The 18,629-nt window shown below is 38.8% G+C and overlaps 1 protein-coding gene across 1 annotated transcript in view; it reads right to left on the minus strand.

Annotated features, from left to right (window-relative positions):
* Nucleotides 1–18,629, minus strand: part of VPS13B (vacuolar protein sorting 13 homolog B) — a 405,118-nt gene that overhangs the window by 317,694 nt on the left and 68,795 nt on the right. The window contains exon 16 of the mRNA XM_088533620.1: nt 3,458–3,642. Coding sequence (XP_088389746.1) covers nt 3,458–3,642 — 185 coding nt within the window. The remainder of the gene's footprint in view (nt 1–3,457; nt 3,643–18,629) is intronic.

Below are 18,629 nucleotides of genomic sequence, written 5' to 3' on the forward strand. Positions count from 1 at the left end.
ACACATGTACACACTGTTGTTAAAGTATGTGTAATCTGACATTGAGTAAAAGGAGAAATTTCAATAAAGCATGATACCAAATTTCACACAAGGGCACTCTAACAGAAGATACTAGTCTTACAAAATCAGCCAGGCTAAAAATTAGGGCTAAATGATAATCTGCCATTATTTCATCAGCCTTGAATGCAAAGCTCTAGTTAATAAGAACTATATCTACAGAAGGATAAAATTTACCAGGTCAAGCATTAAGCCGTGAACAAGAGAAGATCAAAACAAATAAAATTCTACATTCATTTACTTTATTTTAAGTACTTCAAATGTGTGTTCCAGATTTCTACTGCAAATACATTTGTTAGCAAGGTTGTACCACAGTTCATTGCTTTGCAGGACTGCAACATATTCAGTGATGGAACAGCTTACCTCAGAACTGCACAAACTCTGGGACCATCTCATAGGATTGAACTATATAATTGAATTATATTGCCGCATTTTCCTGTGGTAGGGATTGTTAACCTAATGCTTTTAGAAGTACCAACACTTGAAAATGAAACCACAGCCTCAGTTTTAGGTGACACACACAGAATCAAGCAAAGACTTTTGTGAATTGGAGACTTTTGTGGAAGGAAGAAAAAAAAGTTCTTCTTAAACATCTACTCCAAGGGTTACATATATGGAAATAAAAGTTACTTTGCAATATCAGATCAGTACAAACATAACTCTAAGAAAGCAGCACTGGAAAACAAGAACAGGAATGAGAAAAACCAGTACTGAAAGAGACCTCCCGTGGTAGTGTAATCTACCATTCTGTCTCAAGTCATAACTTATAAAATATGAATTATTCCCCTAGCAATAAAAACTGGCAATAATAGAGATCCCAAAGGATCTCAGTTACTCTTGCTACGAATTTATTCATGATAGATAAACAATAGTGGATATAAATTATTTCAGTCTGCATAGAAATACAGCGAAGAAAAAAAAATATCTTCCTCTGAATGAACTTAATGCACTTGAGGACTGTGATCCCCCAATAAGCTAGTCAAAATCTGTTAGTACTAGTCTATTAGTCTTCAGCAGTGAAAGGCTCCAACAATAAATCGTATTAGCTGAAGGGAGGAAGGAAGTTCATGGGAGGAGAAAGGCAGGGAGGGAGGTATGATTTCTAAGCAGAGACCAAGCCAGCAGAAGAATTCACTCACATCTGTCATATCTATTGGCTTCTAAATGTCTAAATTCAGACATTTAACTTGTCGCGTCTTTGACGTAGGGCTAGATGTCTCTGTATTCAGACTCCTACATTTTCAGAAACCCCCAAAAGGAATTTAAAGGACATCAGTCTGTAAACTGTAATTGTAGCCTTCTGACTGCATCCGCAGGTCACTGGCTCACTGCTGTTTGACTCCATGAAACAAACCAGAGATTCTGCACTAACACTGCCCTTTTGTTTCTTTTTGACAAAACATGAGAAACAAGCAAAAGGCTCACACAAGTCTTTGATGGATAAGATGAAGTAAATCACTGGATGTTTATGTACAGTAGTAAAACTGAGCATTCCACTGAAAAACTTGAAGATTCTGGAGAACTCAAATACTACACTTTCTAGTCAGAAAATTACAAAATTACAATTCTGTAAGTCCTCACCCTATTCAGTCTTGGAAAAAGAAGGAATTCAATGAACCAGTTAAGGCTAATTCAGAATGAACCACTGTTCTTGAAGGCTGAACAGTCTAGGTCAGAAGGATGACTTCCCTGGATGGAAAGTCTGGCAAATTTCTACTACTGCATGTGCTTTATACTTTAGCCAAAGCTGGCTAATACAATACAGTTAGTGATATCTTCATGCAAGAGTCTCTCCCTATTTCTGAAGAGAAACTCTTGAGATTTTTTTTTTTGCATTCTTCTAATCAAAACCAAGATAAACCATGAGGCAGCAATGTGCCCTCATGGCCAAGAAGGCCAATGGGATCCTGGCCTGCATGAGGAGGACCGTTGCCAACAGGTCGAGGGAGGGGATCCTGCCCCTCTGCTCAGCTCTGGTGAGGCCGCACCTGGAGTGTTGGGGGCAGTTCTGGGATCCCCAGGACAAGAAGGACATTAAGCTTCTAGAGAGGGTCCAGCAGAGAGCCACGGAGATGATTAAGGGACTGGAGTGTCTATTTTATGAGGAAAGACTAAGCGAGTTGGGCCTGTTTAGCCTGGAGAAGAGAAGACTGAGAAGGGCTTTGATCAACATGTTCAAGTACCTGAGGGGTGATTGTAGGGAGGATGGGGTCAGGCTCTTCTCTGTGGTGGCCGCTGATAGGACAAAGGATAACGGGTGTAAATTGAAACACAGGCAGTTCCACCTCCATATGAGGAAGAACTTCTTTCCTGTGAGGGTGACAGAGCCCTGGAACAGGCTGCCCAGAGAGGTTGTGGAGTCTCCTTCTCTGGAGATCTTCCAAACCTGCCTGGATGCCGCCCTGTGCCACGTGCTCTGGGTGTCCCTGCTGGAGCAGGGGGGTTGGTCCCTTCCAACCTCAACCATTCTGGGATTCTGTAAAAGCCCACAATGATGAAATAGCTCTGTACACCACACAGAGAAAATAGAAGGAAAGGAAAACTAGTTTACTTCCTACTTTAGCCAGAATAAACATATTCATTCAGATATGGGAAGGACTAGAAAGGGGGAAAAGAACCTAACAGCACTTAATACTGTGCAAGATTCTTACTAAAGAAGGTAAAGAAGGTATCCATGGTAGTGGATTTGGTAACCATAACATGTCCCAAATTACCTATGAGCTAATCAGCATGGAAATTCAGTAAAATTTTTAAGTATGTAGATGTTATAAATGGGTGATAACTTCAGCATTTTATCAACAGTTTTGCTAAACAGATCTTTATTTTCTTCCTAACAGCCTAGGATGTTTCCAAACGGATATCACACAACCAATTATATTATTTACATCACCACCTGTGAGCCCTGCATATCTTCAGCAGTTTCCGAAGAGTTAAGAAACACTTATTTATGAAATTGGATTAAAAAAATCTGCAGCCCTTTAAAAAAATCCACCTCTGTATGCCACTAAATGTCCTTGATTAACAAAGCCCTTAATAATCCAGTATTTTTTATTTCATCCAACAGCTTCACCTTTGAATGATCTTAAATTACAACATTACACCATATAAGGTAACAAGGGTGGATGTTTCAAATGAAGGAAGTATGGAAAAATTATCCTGTATGGGAAAATTAAATGCATCCAGAAATTGGTGCCAAGGAGTGAAGCTTGGTGGCTTAGCTTACATCCTGGATTTTAAGCATAAGCTATAAATACCCATATGCACACAAAAACATTCTGTCTGTTAACAACTGCAAGTAAAAACCTGGATTTAAAGGTTGTATGCACATTCACTAGCAGTGCTCTGTAACATAAGAAAGACATTAATCTAACATATTTAACCAAAACAATCACATATTTACCTGAAGTTTGGAAAATCTCATTCAGCAAAGCTTCATTTACCACCACAGAACTGACATTTCCAACAGGATGACACCAGCTCTGATAAATAGTTTGAAGCAGAAGGGTTTGCGCTCTAGTTGCTTGAATTGTCAAATTAGGAAGCTCAAATATGCATTCTGTGAGGGGAACATGAGCTCGCTTGGTCCTGTTTAAAATATTGAGAAAAAAAAAGAAAAAAGAAAAATCATTAATTGGTACATACTACTAACAATTCAACAATTAAGACAATTTAACTTAAGTCAGAATATCAGACTACAAGCAGTTAGCCTCCAAATATAGGATTAGGTCTGTTAAAAATTTCGGATTTTCAAAAAGAGTAACCCCTCATAAGAGCTTATCATCCTACCTACAGTAAGATTTCCCCCATATAGGACTTTTGTTACATGCTTCCATTTCCTATCTTGCTGTAGAATGTAAGTAACTAATGTTTCTTTACCTTAGTAGCTCTTGGTTTTAAAATATTTTAAAAATTTCCAAATGCTCCCACCAAAGTAAAAGCCACTTATTTAATAATGCGAAGTCATTAAAATATAGAATAACACACTTCAAAATTTGAATTTTCTGAAAATATTTAAAGGGTTACAGTGAATAACTAAAACCAAATGCTATGTGTAAAGTGATTAAAACACCCATATGGCTGAATATAAACAAATGTCCATTTTTCTATTCCATAGTTAGTTAACATAGAGCTCATTAAGAGATTTTAATTAGCTGACAATATTTTTTCAATGCTGCAATACCCTATTATCTTCTGTCGAGAAAGAAGGGATTATTTTCCTCTTAGAAAAAAAATTCTTCTATGTGAATGTAGTCCAATACCAACAGCAAAATACTATGTCTGGTATAGTAATATCAGTAACTTACTTCTTCATAATACATACACAATTGCATGAAATTAAGCATTCAACAAAACTGCAAAAGCTCTTCAGTGTTTTCAGTTTGCAGCCTTTTCTTTCCTGTGACATATTTTAAACATGATTTTCCTTGCCCTCATCACCTCCTGGTCATCTACGAGATGTTCTTTGCATGGTACTTAGCATTATTTCCTCCAGCGTCTCCAACATGCAATCACTGACACAGTGACTTGCTCATCTACATATGATCATTATAGGACAGTCTTTTACACAGCCTGGGTGTTCTTAGTGCCCTTCACTCTATATTGGATTGATTATCATCACCTTATGTCCTTAAGTGTCTATAAGTACCCCAAGGGAGGCACTGAGGAGGATGGTGCTGGCCTCTTTTCACTGGTGGCCACTGACAGAACTAGAGGAAACAGCCAGAAACTGAAGCACCAAAAGTTCCACAGGAACTTAAGGAAACATTTCTTAACAGTGAGGGTGACAGAGCACTGGAACAGGCTGCCCAGAGAGGTTGTGGAGTCTCCTTCTCTGGAGAACTTCAAACCCGCTTGGACGCAGTCCTGTGCCACGTGCTCTAGGTGACCCTGCGTGTGCAGGGGGTTGGACTAGATGATCTCTAGAGGTCCCTTCCAACCTTAAGGATTTTATGGTTCTATGATTCTTAAAGAGACTACTAGGATAAGAATGATACTACAGATGCACTTCCTTCATAGTTACTCACTCCTATTCACTGGCAATGAAAATAGTTTCAATATTCCTTATGCATCAACATTTGTCATCCAATCTTTCAGTCCTCCCAGATATTCTCAAAACATCATATGAATATACTTTTTAAATATTTAAAAGGCACATCATACAAATATTAACTTGCAACCTACGAGCATTCAGGAAAAATAATTAGATATTTGAGGTATGAAGGGAAGATAATTTTATTCCATATGAAAGCTGATCAAACATCAACCTTAAGACCCAGATGTCCACAGTTCTCCTATCTGAAAAGGCCATTTTTAGCAAAATATATGACTTCCTTTTGTTAACAGTGAAATACAGCAAGCAGACATTCAAAACGGCAGAACAAACTGGGGGTGGGACACAAAGATGGGAAAAGAATTTGGGGAAACTTCTTCAATAGGAGATTTTAAGAATGAACTTAAAGCTACACAAATATTAACAACATTGGCATTGGGAATCTCAGCTGAAGCTGTCCACACAATCCCCTAGTTCCGGAATAAAAGTATCCTTTGCCACAGATTCCAGGGGAGTTGAAAAGAGAAAGTGCAGACAACCAACGGCCTTTCTATAAACAAAAAATAAACCATCGCAGGAACTGTCACAAGCAGGCACAACACATCGTATCTCTTACCTGCCTCCACAAGAGCCCGTGTGGGCTAACACTGATAGATCTTATAGATCACATAAACAACACAGACTCTATTACACAGAACAGAGGCTCTGCAGGTGGCTCCATGATTTCAGAAACAGCCCAGTGGAAAGATGGTTTCTGACATTCAGACAAACTCTGAAAACTGCTTTCTGCAGCTACCTATTTCTTCTTACTGCCTATAAAGGGAGATTACAAAAATTATTCCAGCCTGTGGGTGTCTATATCACAGAGTTGTCAGAAAAAGTCCGTCCACAAAAGCCAGCTCCATTGCCCCAGACTAAAAATAAAAATAATTAAAATTGGTTCCTGTGAAAGAAGATCCTCATGGAAGAATCTCGGAAGATTAATGTAAAGACAGAAAGAAGAAAAAGAACAAGTAAAGCTGGACACTGTAGTCTTCTGAGATAGTAGTCAGCATTATACCAAGATTTTAGGAAACATAGCAGAACTACTTCCAAGCTGCAACTCAGTGAAGCTAAATGACACAAGGGTGCCTCCAGCTTCAAATGCCACCTGCAGAGAAACACAGATGCAATAAAAACCTCCCGTGAGTAGACAGAACTCATCAGCCCTGCCCAGTAGCAGGAATATCCTTCAGATAGGAGAAAATATAGGTCAAATGATTGAATGAAATTCAGAATCACAATATTCTGGATCAGTAAAGGTTCTGTTGGAATAAAAATTGTTAGAAGCCTTTTTGGCAGAGATCTTAAATAAAAGGATTATTTTTATGGCAGTCCCTGTTATGAAGCAGTCAGGTGGGATGAGACCAACGAAGTTCGCTCTGCTGGAAGGAGCTCAGCATGTCCTACCCATCTTTGGTGCTCATGGCCATATGAAGATGCTTTTTAGAGTGCACAAGGCAGATCCCAGACAGAGAGCCCTACCCCAGCCATGGCTGCACAGTATGTGAAACTGCAGCAGCTCTGGGGTAAGCAGCATAGAATCGTAGAATGCTTAAGGTTGGAAGGGACCTCTAGAGATCATCTAGTCCAACCCCCCTGCACACGCAGGGTCACCTAGAGCACGTGGCACAGGACTGCGTCCAAGCGGGATCTGGACAAAACTCCTGAAGCTCTTTCAGCCTCTCAATTTGAGCCCCAGAAACACAGAGCACCCTCTCAGAAGGGCATCTTCTCCTAAATGGTATCAATTTGTTTAATACTATTTCAACCAAATCATTTTTTTGATTTTAAAGCCCAGGATTAAAAGACAGTCCAACTCATTCGGGCTTATGCAGAACTGAAGTTGAAAGACTAGATACGAATATGAGCAAGACTTTTGCTGATATTAAGTGAAAAGGAATGTACTGCACGGTGACATCAGTCAGATTGTCCCCAGCACCCCTTTCCTTAAGCCATTCAACCAGGATCTTTCACTGCTCATTTCAGTGCAGAAGTGCACTGTAGTTTTTTCCCTTAATGTCTTTAAACACATCGTATTTTCTAGTTTTTGTGTCATTTCTGAATATTATTGTACAGGATTAAATGTTTCATAAAAACAGGGCCAAAGATTTCAAAAGCTGAGTTTCCTGAAGTTCAGCACAGAGGGGAGAGAGATGGAGCAGAACTTCTGCAGTCACGTTCAGGTCCAACACTGTTAGACAATTTTTCCCCTAAAGTAACACTTTGTGCTAACAAGTTCATGGGCTGCAGAGAGCTCTCTGAAGACTTACGATAACAGCATACATGCTGTTCGCGCAAAAAAAATGCTGTCAAAGTTTGACTCTTCATGAAATACATATAAGAACTACTGTACACAACTACGCTAAATATGAAATTTACAAGTGTTGTGTAAAAATTCCCTTACGAGTAATAACAGCATATGAAATATTTTTTTAAAGATGCTTTTAAAATTTTAAGCTTATTGTACTTTAAGCTTTCCATAATTTTAAGCTTATTGTACTTTAAGCATCCCATAGGGATTAAGTGCACTGTTCCTTTTAAGATAACTTAGGGAGAAAGGGAAGTTGAAGAAAATAAATGCCGTTTTTATAGAAAAAAAAAATCAAGGCCATAGAGGGAGGGGCGGGCATGTATTATACCATGTGTGCAGCAAATGTTGCTTAAAGGAAATTTTAACTAGACCTGGCTAGTGATGAAAGTGCAATTATAATTCAAAATTTATTATAATAGTTTTGGAATAAAAATAATGCATTTAAAAGGACTTTAAAATAGAAGTTTGCTACCAAACTGCACCTGTTACTACAGAAAATCCACCATTAATAAGGAACTGAGCTATATTTAACCAAGTTTTACAACCCAAGAGATACATTCAAGCAATAAGTGAAATACAAGTACAAATATTTTTTTCACTAAACCAAGTCAGATCTGTGTTTCAATACCATATCATTAAGTTTGTGTTAAGCAACTGAATGTGACTTCATATCAAAACTCATCACCACATTAGAACAGTTATGACGCCCAGTTGGAATCTAAAACCACTACTTAAACACCACACTTTAGAACTGTAACAATAACAGAAATAATTATTTCTCAAACCTTGACATTCAAGAGTTAAGATGCAGCTCTGAACTTGTATGTTCATTTAACCGAACAGGTTAAAAAACTATCAATTCAACCACTCCTCTCTAGGGGAAAATAAATCCTAATGTAGCTAGTGGGATAGGCTAGTCATTAAAGTTCAACTTGGACAAATTCCAGAATAAATTTAAGGAAATATGAACAAGCAAGTCTTGCTGTGTAGTGGCATGGGGTGAAAATGAATCTGTCCTAATTAAATGATTTTTAAATACACTTTGGTTGTACCCAGTTTGCTGACAAACTGTAATACAGACTTGCTGAAATATTTGGATAAATCTGGCATACCATTAAAGAAAATAGTTTTCTTCACTGTTTTTGAATGAAAACATTGGTCAGTATTATCCACCCATGTGCAGGCACCAATATAACCAATCCATGCAAGTTCACAGGCCTGCTATGAAATATTTTCAGTGTGTGGACTTTAGGAACAGCAACTCATTCTTTTAAAATCAACACCTCAGAGTGATTGAAAGAATATAGTGGAGAACAGCTGGCTCCAGAGGTTTATATAGAGTCCCCAACTGCAAAGCTGGAACCTGCAAAATGTTTCCAAAAATTTAATTTTTGCTATTACTCATATCCTGTAGAGTAAAATACTATTAGTTCATTTTTTCCAAAATAACAAAACCAGCAACCTGCTACTAGAACCCAGAAACCATCTTACAAGAACCTGAATGTAATTTAAAAGCCTGAATAGTTTCGGTCAGCATGTGCACACCTTTCCTCCCGAGCAAACAAAACATATGCTGATTTATACTTGACAGGAACACCAGTTTCGTTCGCACACACAAAATACAATCTGAGCCTTCATACCAAGTTAAAGGGAATGGAGGAACCAAGCACAATTTTTTTCCCATTACAATTTCCATCCTTCTCATCATTGAAGCAAATATTTTGGTGTAAGGCAAAAAAAAAAACTCTGAATAGTTAACATCGACTATCAAAATTCTGAATGGCGCACAGGAAGAATAAGGGAAAAGGAAGTTGGCCTTTATTATAAACTTAATTTTTTTCTCCTTTTAATACTGCTACATAGAATAAAAAAAGTCATAGCACACACTCATATATACTGACACCATTTCTTGTCTTAAGGAAGCAACACACAGTTATTTGTGCTACAGAATTAAGCTTGTTTTTATTAACAATTAATAAATAAAGCCCACATTGGAATATTTTGGTTCCAAAGACAAACGGACTTCTGTATAGGATTTCTGTTTGTTCATTTAACATAAGCTCTGCAGGGACTACCTACCTTAGAAAAAAATCCACTAGTTATATATGTATTTGAAATTATCAGCGATGAAAAAGAATCCTGGTAGAGTGTCAATTCAGACACGAACTTCAGAAAAAAAATACAGACCGATTGATAATACAAATCCTTTAAACAATCGTAAAAATAAAATAAAGCAGGCAAATTGCAAGCTTCAATATGCCATAGAGACTTGATGAGACTTTTTAAAACTCTCAGTGCCTTGGATGTTATAATGGAACAGCGAAATTCAGACTTACCTAGCAAAACAGGAATAAATGTATTACTATAGGAACAAAACTAATTGCTAAAATGAAGTAAATATCCACTAGGAAGAAACCCTGCAGAAAACTCAATTTCAAGCAAAGAATGCAAGAATATGGACATGCATGTTAGGAACTTTATAACTTCAATTGTTTTTTAATCAATTAGCCTGTTCCATCTGGACACTAAAAAAAGATCATCGTTACAGCAGAATAATATTCCTGGTCCTTGAAGCTCAGTGGAGTCGGAAGCAGTGGCCTCAGAGGGATGTTTTTAGTAACTTTATCTGCTGGGGGATGCCGAGAGAAAATGTTGAAGGCTGCTAAAAAAAACAAAGACCTGGAATCTGAGGATGGGAAAGATTTTATTTTCCTGGGCTTGAATCCAGCCACACAAAGCATAAGACAAGTCCTGCTATCCACTGCATTAAAAGTTTCTAAGCAAAAGTGAGAGGGAAGCCTTCCACAGTCACTGGCTAACTACACGCCTCAAAAGGCAACAAATTTGAACGAAAAAGACTTGTGGGTTTCAGCAAGTCTAGGGCTGTGTTTTCAGTTTTAGTTTGGAGAACATTATAGACATACGTGGCTGCTGAAGTAAGCAACACAGAACGTATTAAAACTGCAGCTGAATTAGAGAAATATGTTTAGGAAGTTCAGACTAAATTAACCTCATTGGCTTTGGAAAAGCCCTTCGGATGCTACAAAGCTGAAATCCCACCAAGTTTTAAGCAGAGGTGAGGCAGTAATCACTATCTCTTCCTTTGAAAAAATCTTCTTTTCTCACCGCTCATTAATGACTTATCACGAAAATCATTACATTGACAGAAGCAATCTATGAAAGAATAAAAATGCAAAATCTGCTCTGAGGACATTGTCTGAGGACATTACCATACGAGCACTCAGCTCAGAGCACTCAGCTCTGTTTATGTCCTTAAGGGTAGTTTTGCGTAGTGGGTAGTTTTTTTTGAGTAATGGGTAGTTTTACATACATCATCAGCACACTGAAACTGGTGCGTAAAGCTGTATCTTTGAAGAACTTGATCTTCAGACTTCCCCAAGGTGCTGGGTGGTGGGAGGAATCAGAAAATATGGGGTAAGAACTCTCTTCTTAGAAATCTGATCTATGACAACTCAGGACATTTTTGCTTACTTGCACTTCACATACCTATTCTTTGCTTGCTTCTGCAGGATGGCTTATTAGGTTCTAGTCGGGTCAAGGATCTCTTATTGTAATTTCTTGTGGGTACATTAATGGGAAAAATGGAAGGGACTTGACAATCCAAATAATAGAACCATGAAAATTTTGGTACACATAACTGACGTCAGATCAAAAGATAATCATAAAAAAACAAAAAAAAATGCAGCTAGAAATCTGGGAAAAAGCAAGGGCACCCCATAGGTTTCATGAAGGCAGTGCAGAGGAAATCACACTAAAAGCAGAGCCCTTTCATATCTGCTATTTGTGTTGCACCTCGTTTCTTTCTGGGAGACCTAGCTCCCTGGAAAAGATGCAGTGCCAAAGTAAATGTAATAAATTACCAGGATGGTGCTGGTAAGTGTTAAGATGGTTCTTGCCCCAAGGGGAGAAACGAGCTGGATCTTAGAGGGGCTGTCACTGTGCAACTGCAGATGACCGAAACCACCAAAACCAGAGGAAACCAGGTTAAAGTGAAAATTGTTGTTGTCAATAAAGCCACACGCATCCATCAACCTCCAAGAACCAAACATCTGTGTTTATTAGGAGAAAAAAAACAAAGTGTTTCTGTTTTTCTAGCTTTTGTAGATCAAGAACATCCATTCCAATTTTGTATTATGGCTTAAGATACTACAGTGCAACCCAATCTCCACAGCGGCAGAGGCGGAGCAGGGTTTGGGGAACCGTCTTCCAACAGAGCAGCCAACCTTCCGTAGAGAGCAGCAGCCTCTCCCCCTCCTCCTTCTTTCTCCTTCCCCCACCACACACTCCCAGAAGCTGCAGCAACAGCCACTAAATCAATCCTTTAAAGCTGCCATGCCATGCCATTTGGTTGCCATTAGCAGGTAATGCAAGGAGCCAGGAGGGCTCAGAAATCTGTTGATGCTCAGTGCAGAAACCGCAGCCAGCTACGGGACCCGATGGCACCAAGTAGGAGCGAGACTTATCTAGAAGAGGCATTGGATGCAGAAATGTTCCTGGACCCCTATCAGCGACCTACATGACAAGGCCACCTTTGGCAACAACACCTCTTGCCTGGAGAAGAGAAGGCTGAGAGGGGTTCTAATCAGTGTCTATAAGTACCTCAAGGGAGGCAGTGAGGAGGATGGTGCTGGCCTCTTTTCAGTGGTGGCCACTGACAGAACTAGAGGAAACAGCCGGAAACTGAAGCATCAAAAGTTCCACAGGAACTTAAGGAGACATTTTTTAACAGTGAGGGTGACAGAGCCCTGGAACAGGCTGCCCAGAGAGGTTGTGGAGTCTCCTTCTCTGGAGATCTTCAAAACCCGCTTGGACACAGTCCTGTGCCACGTGCTCTGGGTGACCCTGCATGTGCAGGGTGGTTGGTGTAGATGACCTCTAGAGGTCCCTTCCAACCTTAAGCATTCTATGACGATTCTATGACAAACCCTTCCTTTTCCTGATCTCAAGTAATGCATCACATTGCTAGTGTAACCCTTGCAAAAGTAACCCGCTCCATGCCAGCACAAACGTGCCATTTATTTTTGTTCATTCCCCATCCTTCTTAAACATATTCAGCTTTGAGAGTTATTAGGGTTTCACAGAATCACAGGATGGCTGAGGTTGGAAGGCACCTCTAGAGATCATCTAGTCCAACCCCCCTGCTCCAGCAGGGACACCCAGAGCACGTGGCACAGGGTGGCATCCAGGCAGGGTTTGAAGATCTCCAGAGAAGGAGACTCCACAACCTCTCTGGGCAGCCTGTTCCAGGGCTCTGTCACCCTCATAGGAAAAAAGTTCTTCCTCGCATGGAGATGGAACTGCCTGTGTTTCAGCTGGTATCCAGTACTCCTTGTCTTGTCACTAGCCACCACAGAGAAGAGTTTGGCCCCTCATCTTCTCCTCGGGTATTTATACATGTTGATCTCCTCTTAATCTTCTCTTCCCCAGGTTAAACAGGCCCAGCTTGCTTAGTCTTTGCTCATACAATAGGTGCTTCAGTCCCTTAATCATCTTTATTGCTCTATGCTCAACCCCCTCTAGAAGTTCCATGTCCCTCTTGTGCTGTCTTAGAACTTATGACAATAAACTATCATCAAAAACTACAATGAATTTCAACATATTTTCATACTGAAATCTTAGAATCACAAAAAAAAGAAGTTCAGTTAGAGTAAGCTGAAATTTCTTTCTAAAAATCAGAAAACTCAACAGTTGGAAACTACTCAAAGAAGGCCCAAACATTAGCATGTGTTCAGTATAGTTCAATATCGTATTTGTTTCTCAGTATATACAACTAACAAGTACTTCAATTTATTTAAAAAAAAATATTACTAAGGAAATAAGAATGAATCCAAAACTATGAACAACTAGGATAAAGTTCTTAAGGAAGAATGGTGAGGACGTTACCTTGCACACAACAGTATTTCACTTGGCCTAAAACCAAAGACAGATCCTGGTATGTGAGAAGGTTCCTGCTCATAGAAAAGGAAAACAGGTAGATGCGTTAACAGGATTCGTCACCCAGACTCCCACAACACACGGAGATACAACTGCCTCTGGAGACAGGACACTAGGATTCCCCCAGCTAGGGATGAAGAGAGAGGAAAAAAAGCTTCTAAGGAAATATTAAACATAGCACTTCTGTGAAGGAGGATTAATTGGTACCCAAGGGAATAATTCAGAATTTCCTTTCAGCAACCTAACAATGTAGGGAATTATACAAAAAGTCCTAATACATGAAATACGATGACAATTCTGTAAGTTGAAGAAAAGAATATCAACTACAAAACTGCGTTCAACAAGTTCCCCTGATATTTTCATTAAAAAGTTGTGAAGAAAAGAGCAATTGCAACAGCATGGTAAAACTCCTTCAAAATTCATGCCCATGACAAACATCTGAACAGGATGGGCTCACAAGATATCACCCAGGTCCAGAGCCTAGCTACAAGAAGCTATATCTATATTAGTGATTTAAAGAAGGCTTTTTTTTTCCTTTCGGGAGTGAACAGTGAGCATGGGGGAGGAAGAGGTCGGCATGCAGAGTATGAACTGAGCCCCAATGGGGGCCAGAGAATGTTTTCCACAGTGATTTATTTAGTAAGGTAAGTGCAGCCTCATAGACTACTTGTCTCGGTAACACAGATAGACTTCTGCAGAAAAGTGGAGAAACACTGAATCCAGCATTTGCAGGTGCAATTCTGGAGAAGAGGGGAACATTCTGCACACATAATTCCCACTAGAAATCTCCCAGGAGTTTTCAGGCCAGAGTCTACATAGGTAAACTCATAACTTACGATATTCCTGAAAATCCTAATAAGTTTCCTACAGATAGTAATTATGCTAAGTAAGACAAAAAACGTTTCTAAATGCATTCAAAAAGTATAAAAAAAAAGGAATAAAAGCAAAAGGTGGCTTTAACCCTAAAAAATCCTATATATTTTGAACTAGAAATAATATACTTGTTTTTTGTAAAAATGCCAACAAATATTGATGGCAAGACAGTTGCTAGAACCTGGCTAAAATTAAGGACCATCACTTCATAAGTAGTAAGTATAATGTATTCAGCATATGCAATCCTGCCATCACTCTCCCTGGACAGATATTAGTTATTAGGCTTAATTTATTTTCACTGAAGTGCCTTGACAACTACCTAGTCTAAATAATTACACTGGAAACACTACACATGACCACCCCTTGCAGTCAGCTCTGCTGAATTTCCTTCTTATGGACAATACTGAAAAATACAACTGCTTCCAATTTACATTGATTAAAAGTGCACTTTTAACAGATTTGCTGAATGCTGCTTGCCACATCTGCTGAGAAGCAGTAACATTAGATCTGGACTTGATTAAAAAGAAAAAAAATTAAACGAGAGGCTTCCAACTGAAGTTAATTTGTAGTCACAGTAATCAAGCAGCAAGTCAGACGCACAGACCCTCTGGACAGAAGGTCACTCCTGGTAAATGACAGCAGTTCCTTCCAGAAGGCTGTAGCTGCCATTGCCACGAAATGTTCCTGGTGAAGAAACTTTATATGCTAGTGCCACTGCAGATTGGAAAATGTTCCACACAAGATCCTTAAGCATCTTCCTCCTTAGGCACCTTGCAAACAAGCATGACCAATTTAGTTTTACCTAAGCAACTTTTAAAGCAAAAGACACATCCAACTGTTATCAGTGAAAGACCATTCTCCTGTTAAAAATAAGCCTCAAATCGCCCTGTATTACTGCACACAACTTAAACCTCCAAACATACATATAAAGGTGCACAGTAAATTTTCTGAGATTATCAAACTGACTGTTTGCAAGACATACTGAAAGCAACTATAAGAAAAAAATTCTGATTTAAAATTATGCTTTCTGATGTGTCTCTTATGCTAAGGCACAGAAGTATACGATGCTGAAGAAACCCAGAGTGCTTCCCACACTGTGTGTTCATTCCTGAGACAATTCTACACAGTTATTTCTTCAGACTCCAACAGAATAACTTTTTCTTCCTTTCCTTCTATTCCTGCACAGCCCAAATCACTGGCATACTTTAGAAGTCTAAGCAGATTTTTACACATTCTAACTCACATGACACTGATCTGGCCAAAATTCTGTGCAGTCCCATACACTGATGGCATCTGTTCAGGCATGCAAGCTTAGATCTTTTTTGTTACTAAGGATAGTCTGTTACTAAGAATTTTCATCTGGCAGTTATATCCAATTACTGACATAGCTAATAGTCACAATCGAATGTTACAAAATGAGTTTCATGTGTTTTCAACCTGTCTCTGCTTCTGACTCAGGAACTGAGCATACCCCTCAACTGCCCATATGAAACACAATCCACATCCCATCCCAATTGACATTACTCTTGATTTACAGTGACTAGTCAATAAAACCTGCTGCCAAAACCAAGAACCAAGTGTCAATTTATTGGAAAACTTTGTAGATTTATGATCTAATGTTCACAGTCTTGGATATCTGCCTCTGTGTTTCCTGCCAACAGGGTCCACTTGGCTCTTAATAGCACACAATTGCGCTGAGCCGCATGACAGCTACATCTCATGACTCTCAAACTCGCACATCTACTGTCATTCCTAGTACAATGCAGTATTACTCCACTGGACATGCCGTGTGAAGATGTTTCATCAAAACAGTAACAAAGCCAGAAAGCTAACCTGACCCTCCATTAGATGTTTTTAATTCTCTCTGTAGCTTTCAGCGAGTCCTAAAGTCTACCACAGTCATCAGCAATAGTACCTTACTGGCAAGGGCCATGCCAGCAAGAGGTAACTTCCTTGCTTAAAAAGCCCTACTAAAGGACAACTCAGATCTTGAGCTACCACATTGCCATGGAATCATTCAAACGAATCGTTCAAACTCTGGTCACTTCTTTGTGGTACCATTAAATGCACAAGGGATTTTCAAAATGAGCAATAAGGCAGACATGAGCAGGTGCACATCATGACTCATTCTGTAGAATATAATGTCCTAACTGGATTGTAGACTAGTCAAGTAGTCTAATGATGATAAATTCTGACAATGGAAATACAGATCTATGGTATAGCAATGTATGGCTTTAACTGTGTTTGGGATGTTCACACTGCAAGGGTTACATGCAGAAATAAAGTTGTATAGAGACAGACATGACTTTAAATGTTTTAAAATGTTTTGGCAGAACAGAGTAACTAAACAGAACAATAACATAATAAAACTATGAGAATTGCAAAGGTTTTAATTTCAGTATCAAATTTGTAAATTAAAACTTTAAGCCCAATTCACTGCACAAAGCAAACACTCCTGCAAACCACATAGTGACAAAGCCAAAACAGGCTAGCAAGGCAGGTAAGAGAACAGCAAATGTTGAGGTTCATGCTGCTGAGAACCCACATTTCTCAATATAGTTGTGTAGTAGCCAACAGGAGGTTATGGCATAGCATGCTAATAAAATGTAAACCTAGCAAATTCTTTAAACATACTGAATATTTACTTCAATAATTAAATCTGTATTGAAATATCAAGAATGCATATATATATTATAGAAGCAAAGTCTGTAGAACACACATGTATATCCCAAGCGAGGATCTCAGCGTCTAGATTTCTGTAATGATCTTTCAGTACTATGGAAGCACGTATTAATCAAATGACTGTTTCAAGACTGCAATCCTCACCTTTAGTAAGTATAACAAGACATATATCCCTGGGTAGCTGAGGTGCTCATCACATAGTTCACAAAACTTTCTCGGACAGGAGAGCAGGTTTTAAACTTTTGACTGCTGTCAGTAATGGACAGCTCTTCAATAAAAAGAGAAAGGAAAGAGGAAAATGTCCTCACAATCACACCAAGAGTGCTCAACATTGTGGTACACCAGGTCACACTAGTTCCACCTCAGAACTAGCCTGGCCAAATCTAACCGGTTCTGAATGTTCCCAAACCTCGGAACCACTTGGTTCACATATTCAGTTTGTTTAGGTGCTCCCATGTTCAAGGTATAATTGATTCCTAACTCTGTCCAGCATAACAGAGTTCACTACATGAAAATATTCTTAATATTAATTTGGAAATAATTAACCAAAACTCAAAAATAGTAGACAACACAAAGAGAAGATTAGCTTTTTGCAATTTATTGTCTTGGATACCAAGAATAATACATCACAGCTCTTTAAATAACAGTAAGGATAATTTTCTAAAGTTTAGGCTCAGTACATTGACACGTTGTCCCATTACACAGCTATCTGGATGTAAAGGCAATTCTGTGGCAAAAGACACCGAGTCTGATCTTCAGAAGAGGTAAGTTCGGAGCGGCCACGCCAGCACCCTCCCTGTGCGACAGGCAGGAGCATTCGTACGCAGTTTCTCACCTTTGATACATTAGGTGGAAGTTTTAATTACAAAATCATAGAATAATTTCAGTTGGGAGACATCTCAGTAGATCATCTGATCTAGCCCAGCTTCCTGATCTGCAGTTTTTTTAATCTTTCAAAATTGCTCTGCTACAATAGGAACTTTCTGTTATTTAGAATTAAGACTCCCTGGAAGTTCAAATCTTACTTATTCTCCTAAATAAAAGATTCCTTTTCCAGATGCATACCCGCTCAATTAGTGCAAAATGTGCCTGCAGTAACTTCAAGATCTCTGCATTTTGGATGGAGGGAAATAAAATAAATAGAAGAACTATTTATGACATTTGGAGGTAAGGCAAATAGATAAGACCAGTCTCATGCTGACAAGAATTCTTTTTCCTCAGAAACTTTCAGCTATGACTGGCACACTGCCTATATAAAAGTTGAAATCTACTTCTTAAGCAATGTTTGCTGAAAATTGTTCAAAAGAAAGAATATTTGCAGAAAAATATCCATTTTATCTCTCATCATAAAGATTTTTTTGGTTAACAGCTAACACCTAATCTATTTGCAGGTTTCTGCTCTGGATTTTTCCTCTGATACAATAACAATTCCTTTTAGAACTTTTTCATATCAAGCATGTTCAATTAACTGATATGCATTTATGAATAACTAAAGTGAAGGCTCGAGGTGAAATACTAGATAGTAATTTACCCAGCAGCTCCACAACCTACTCATAAAATGATTCATTTACACACACAAATTTAGGATGACAATAAATTTATGATGAGTCCATACTGGCACTTCCTTGCAGATAGTGAAAAAGTAGCTATTACCCCAGT

This window comes from Tinamus guttatus, unplaced genomic scaffold (genome assembly GCF_059628265.1).
Source record: "Tinamus guttatus ecotype Peru unplaced genomic scaffold, ASM5962826v1 Tinamus_guttatus_pri_ptg000510l, whole genome shotgun sequence".
NCBI lineage: Eukaryota > Metazoa > Chordata > Aves > Tinamiformes > Tinamidae > Tinamus > Tinamus guttatus.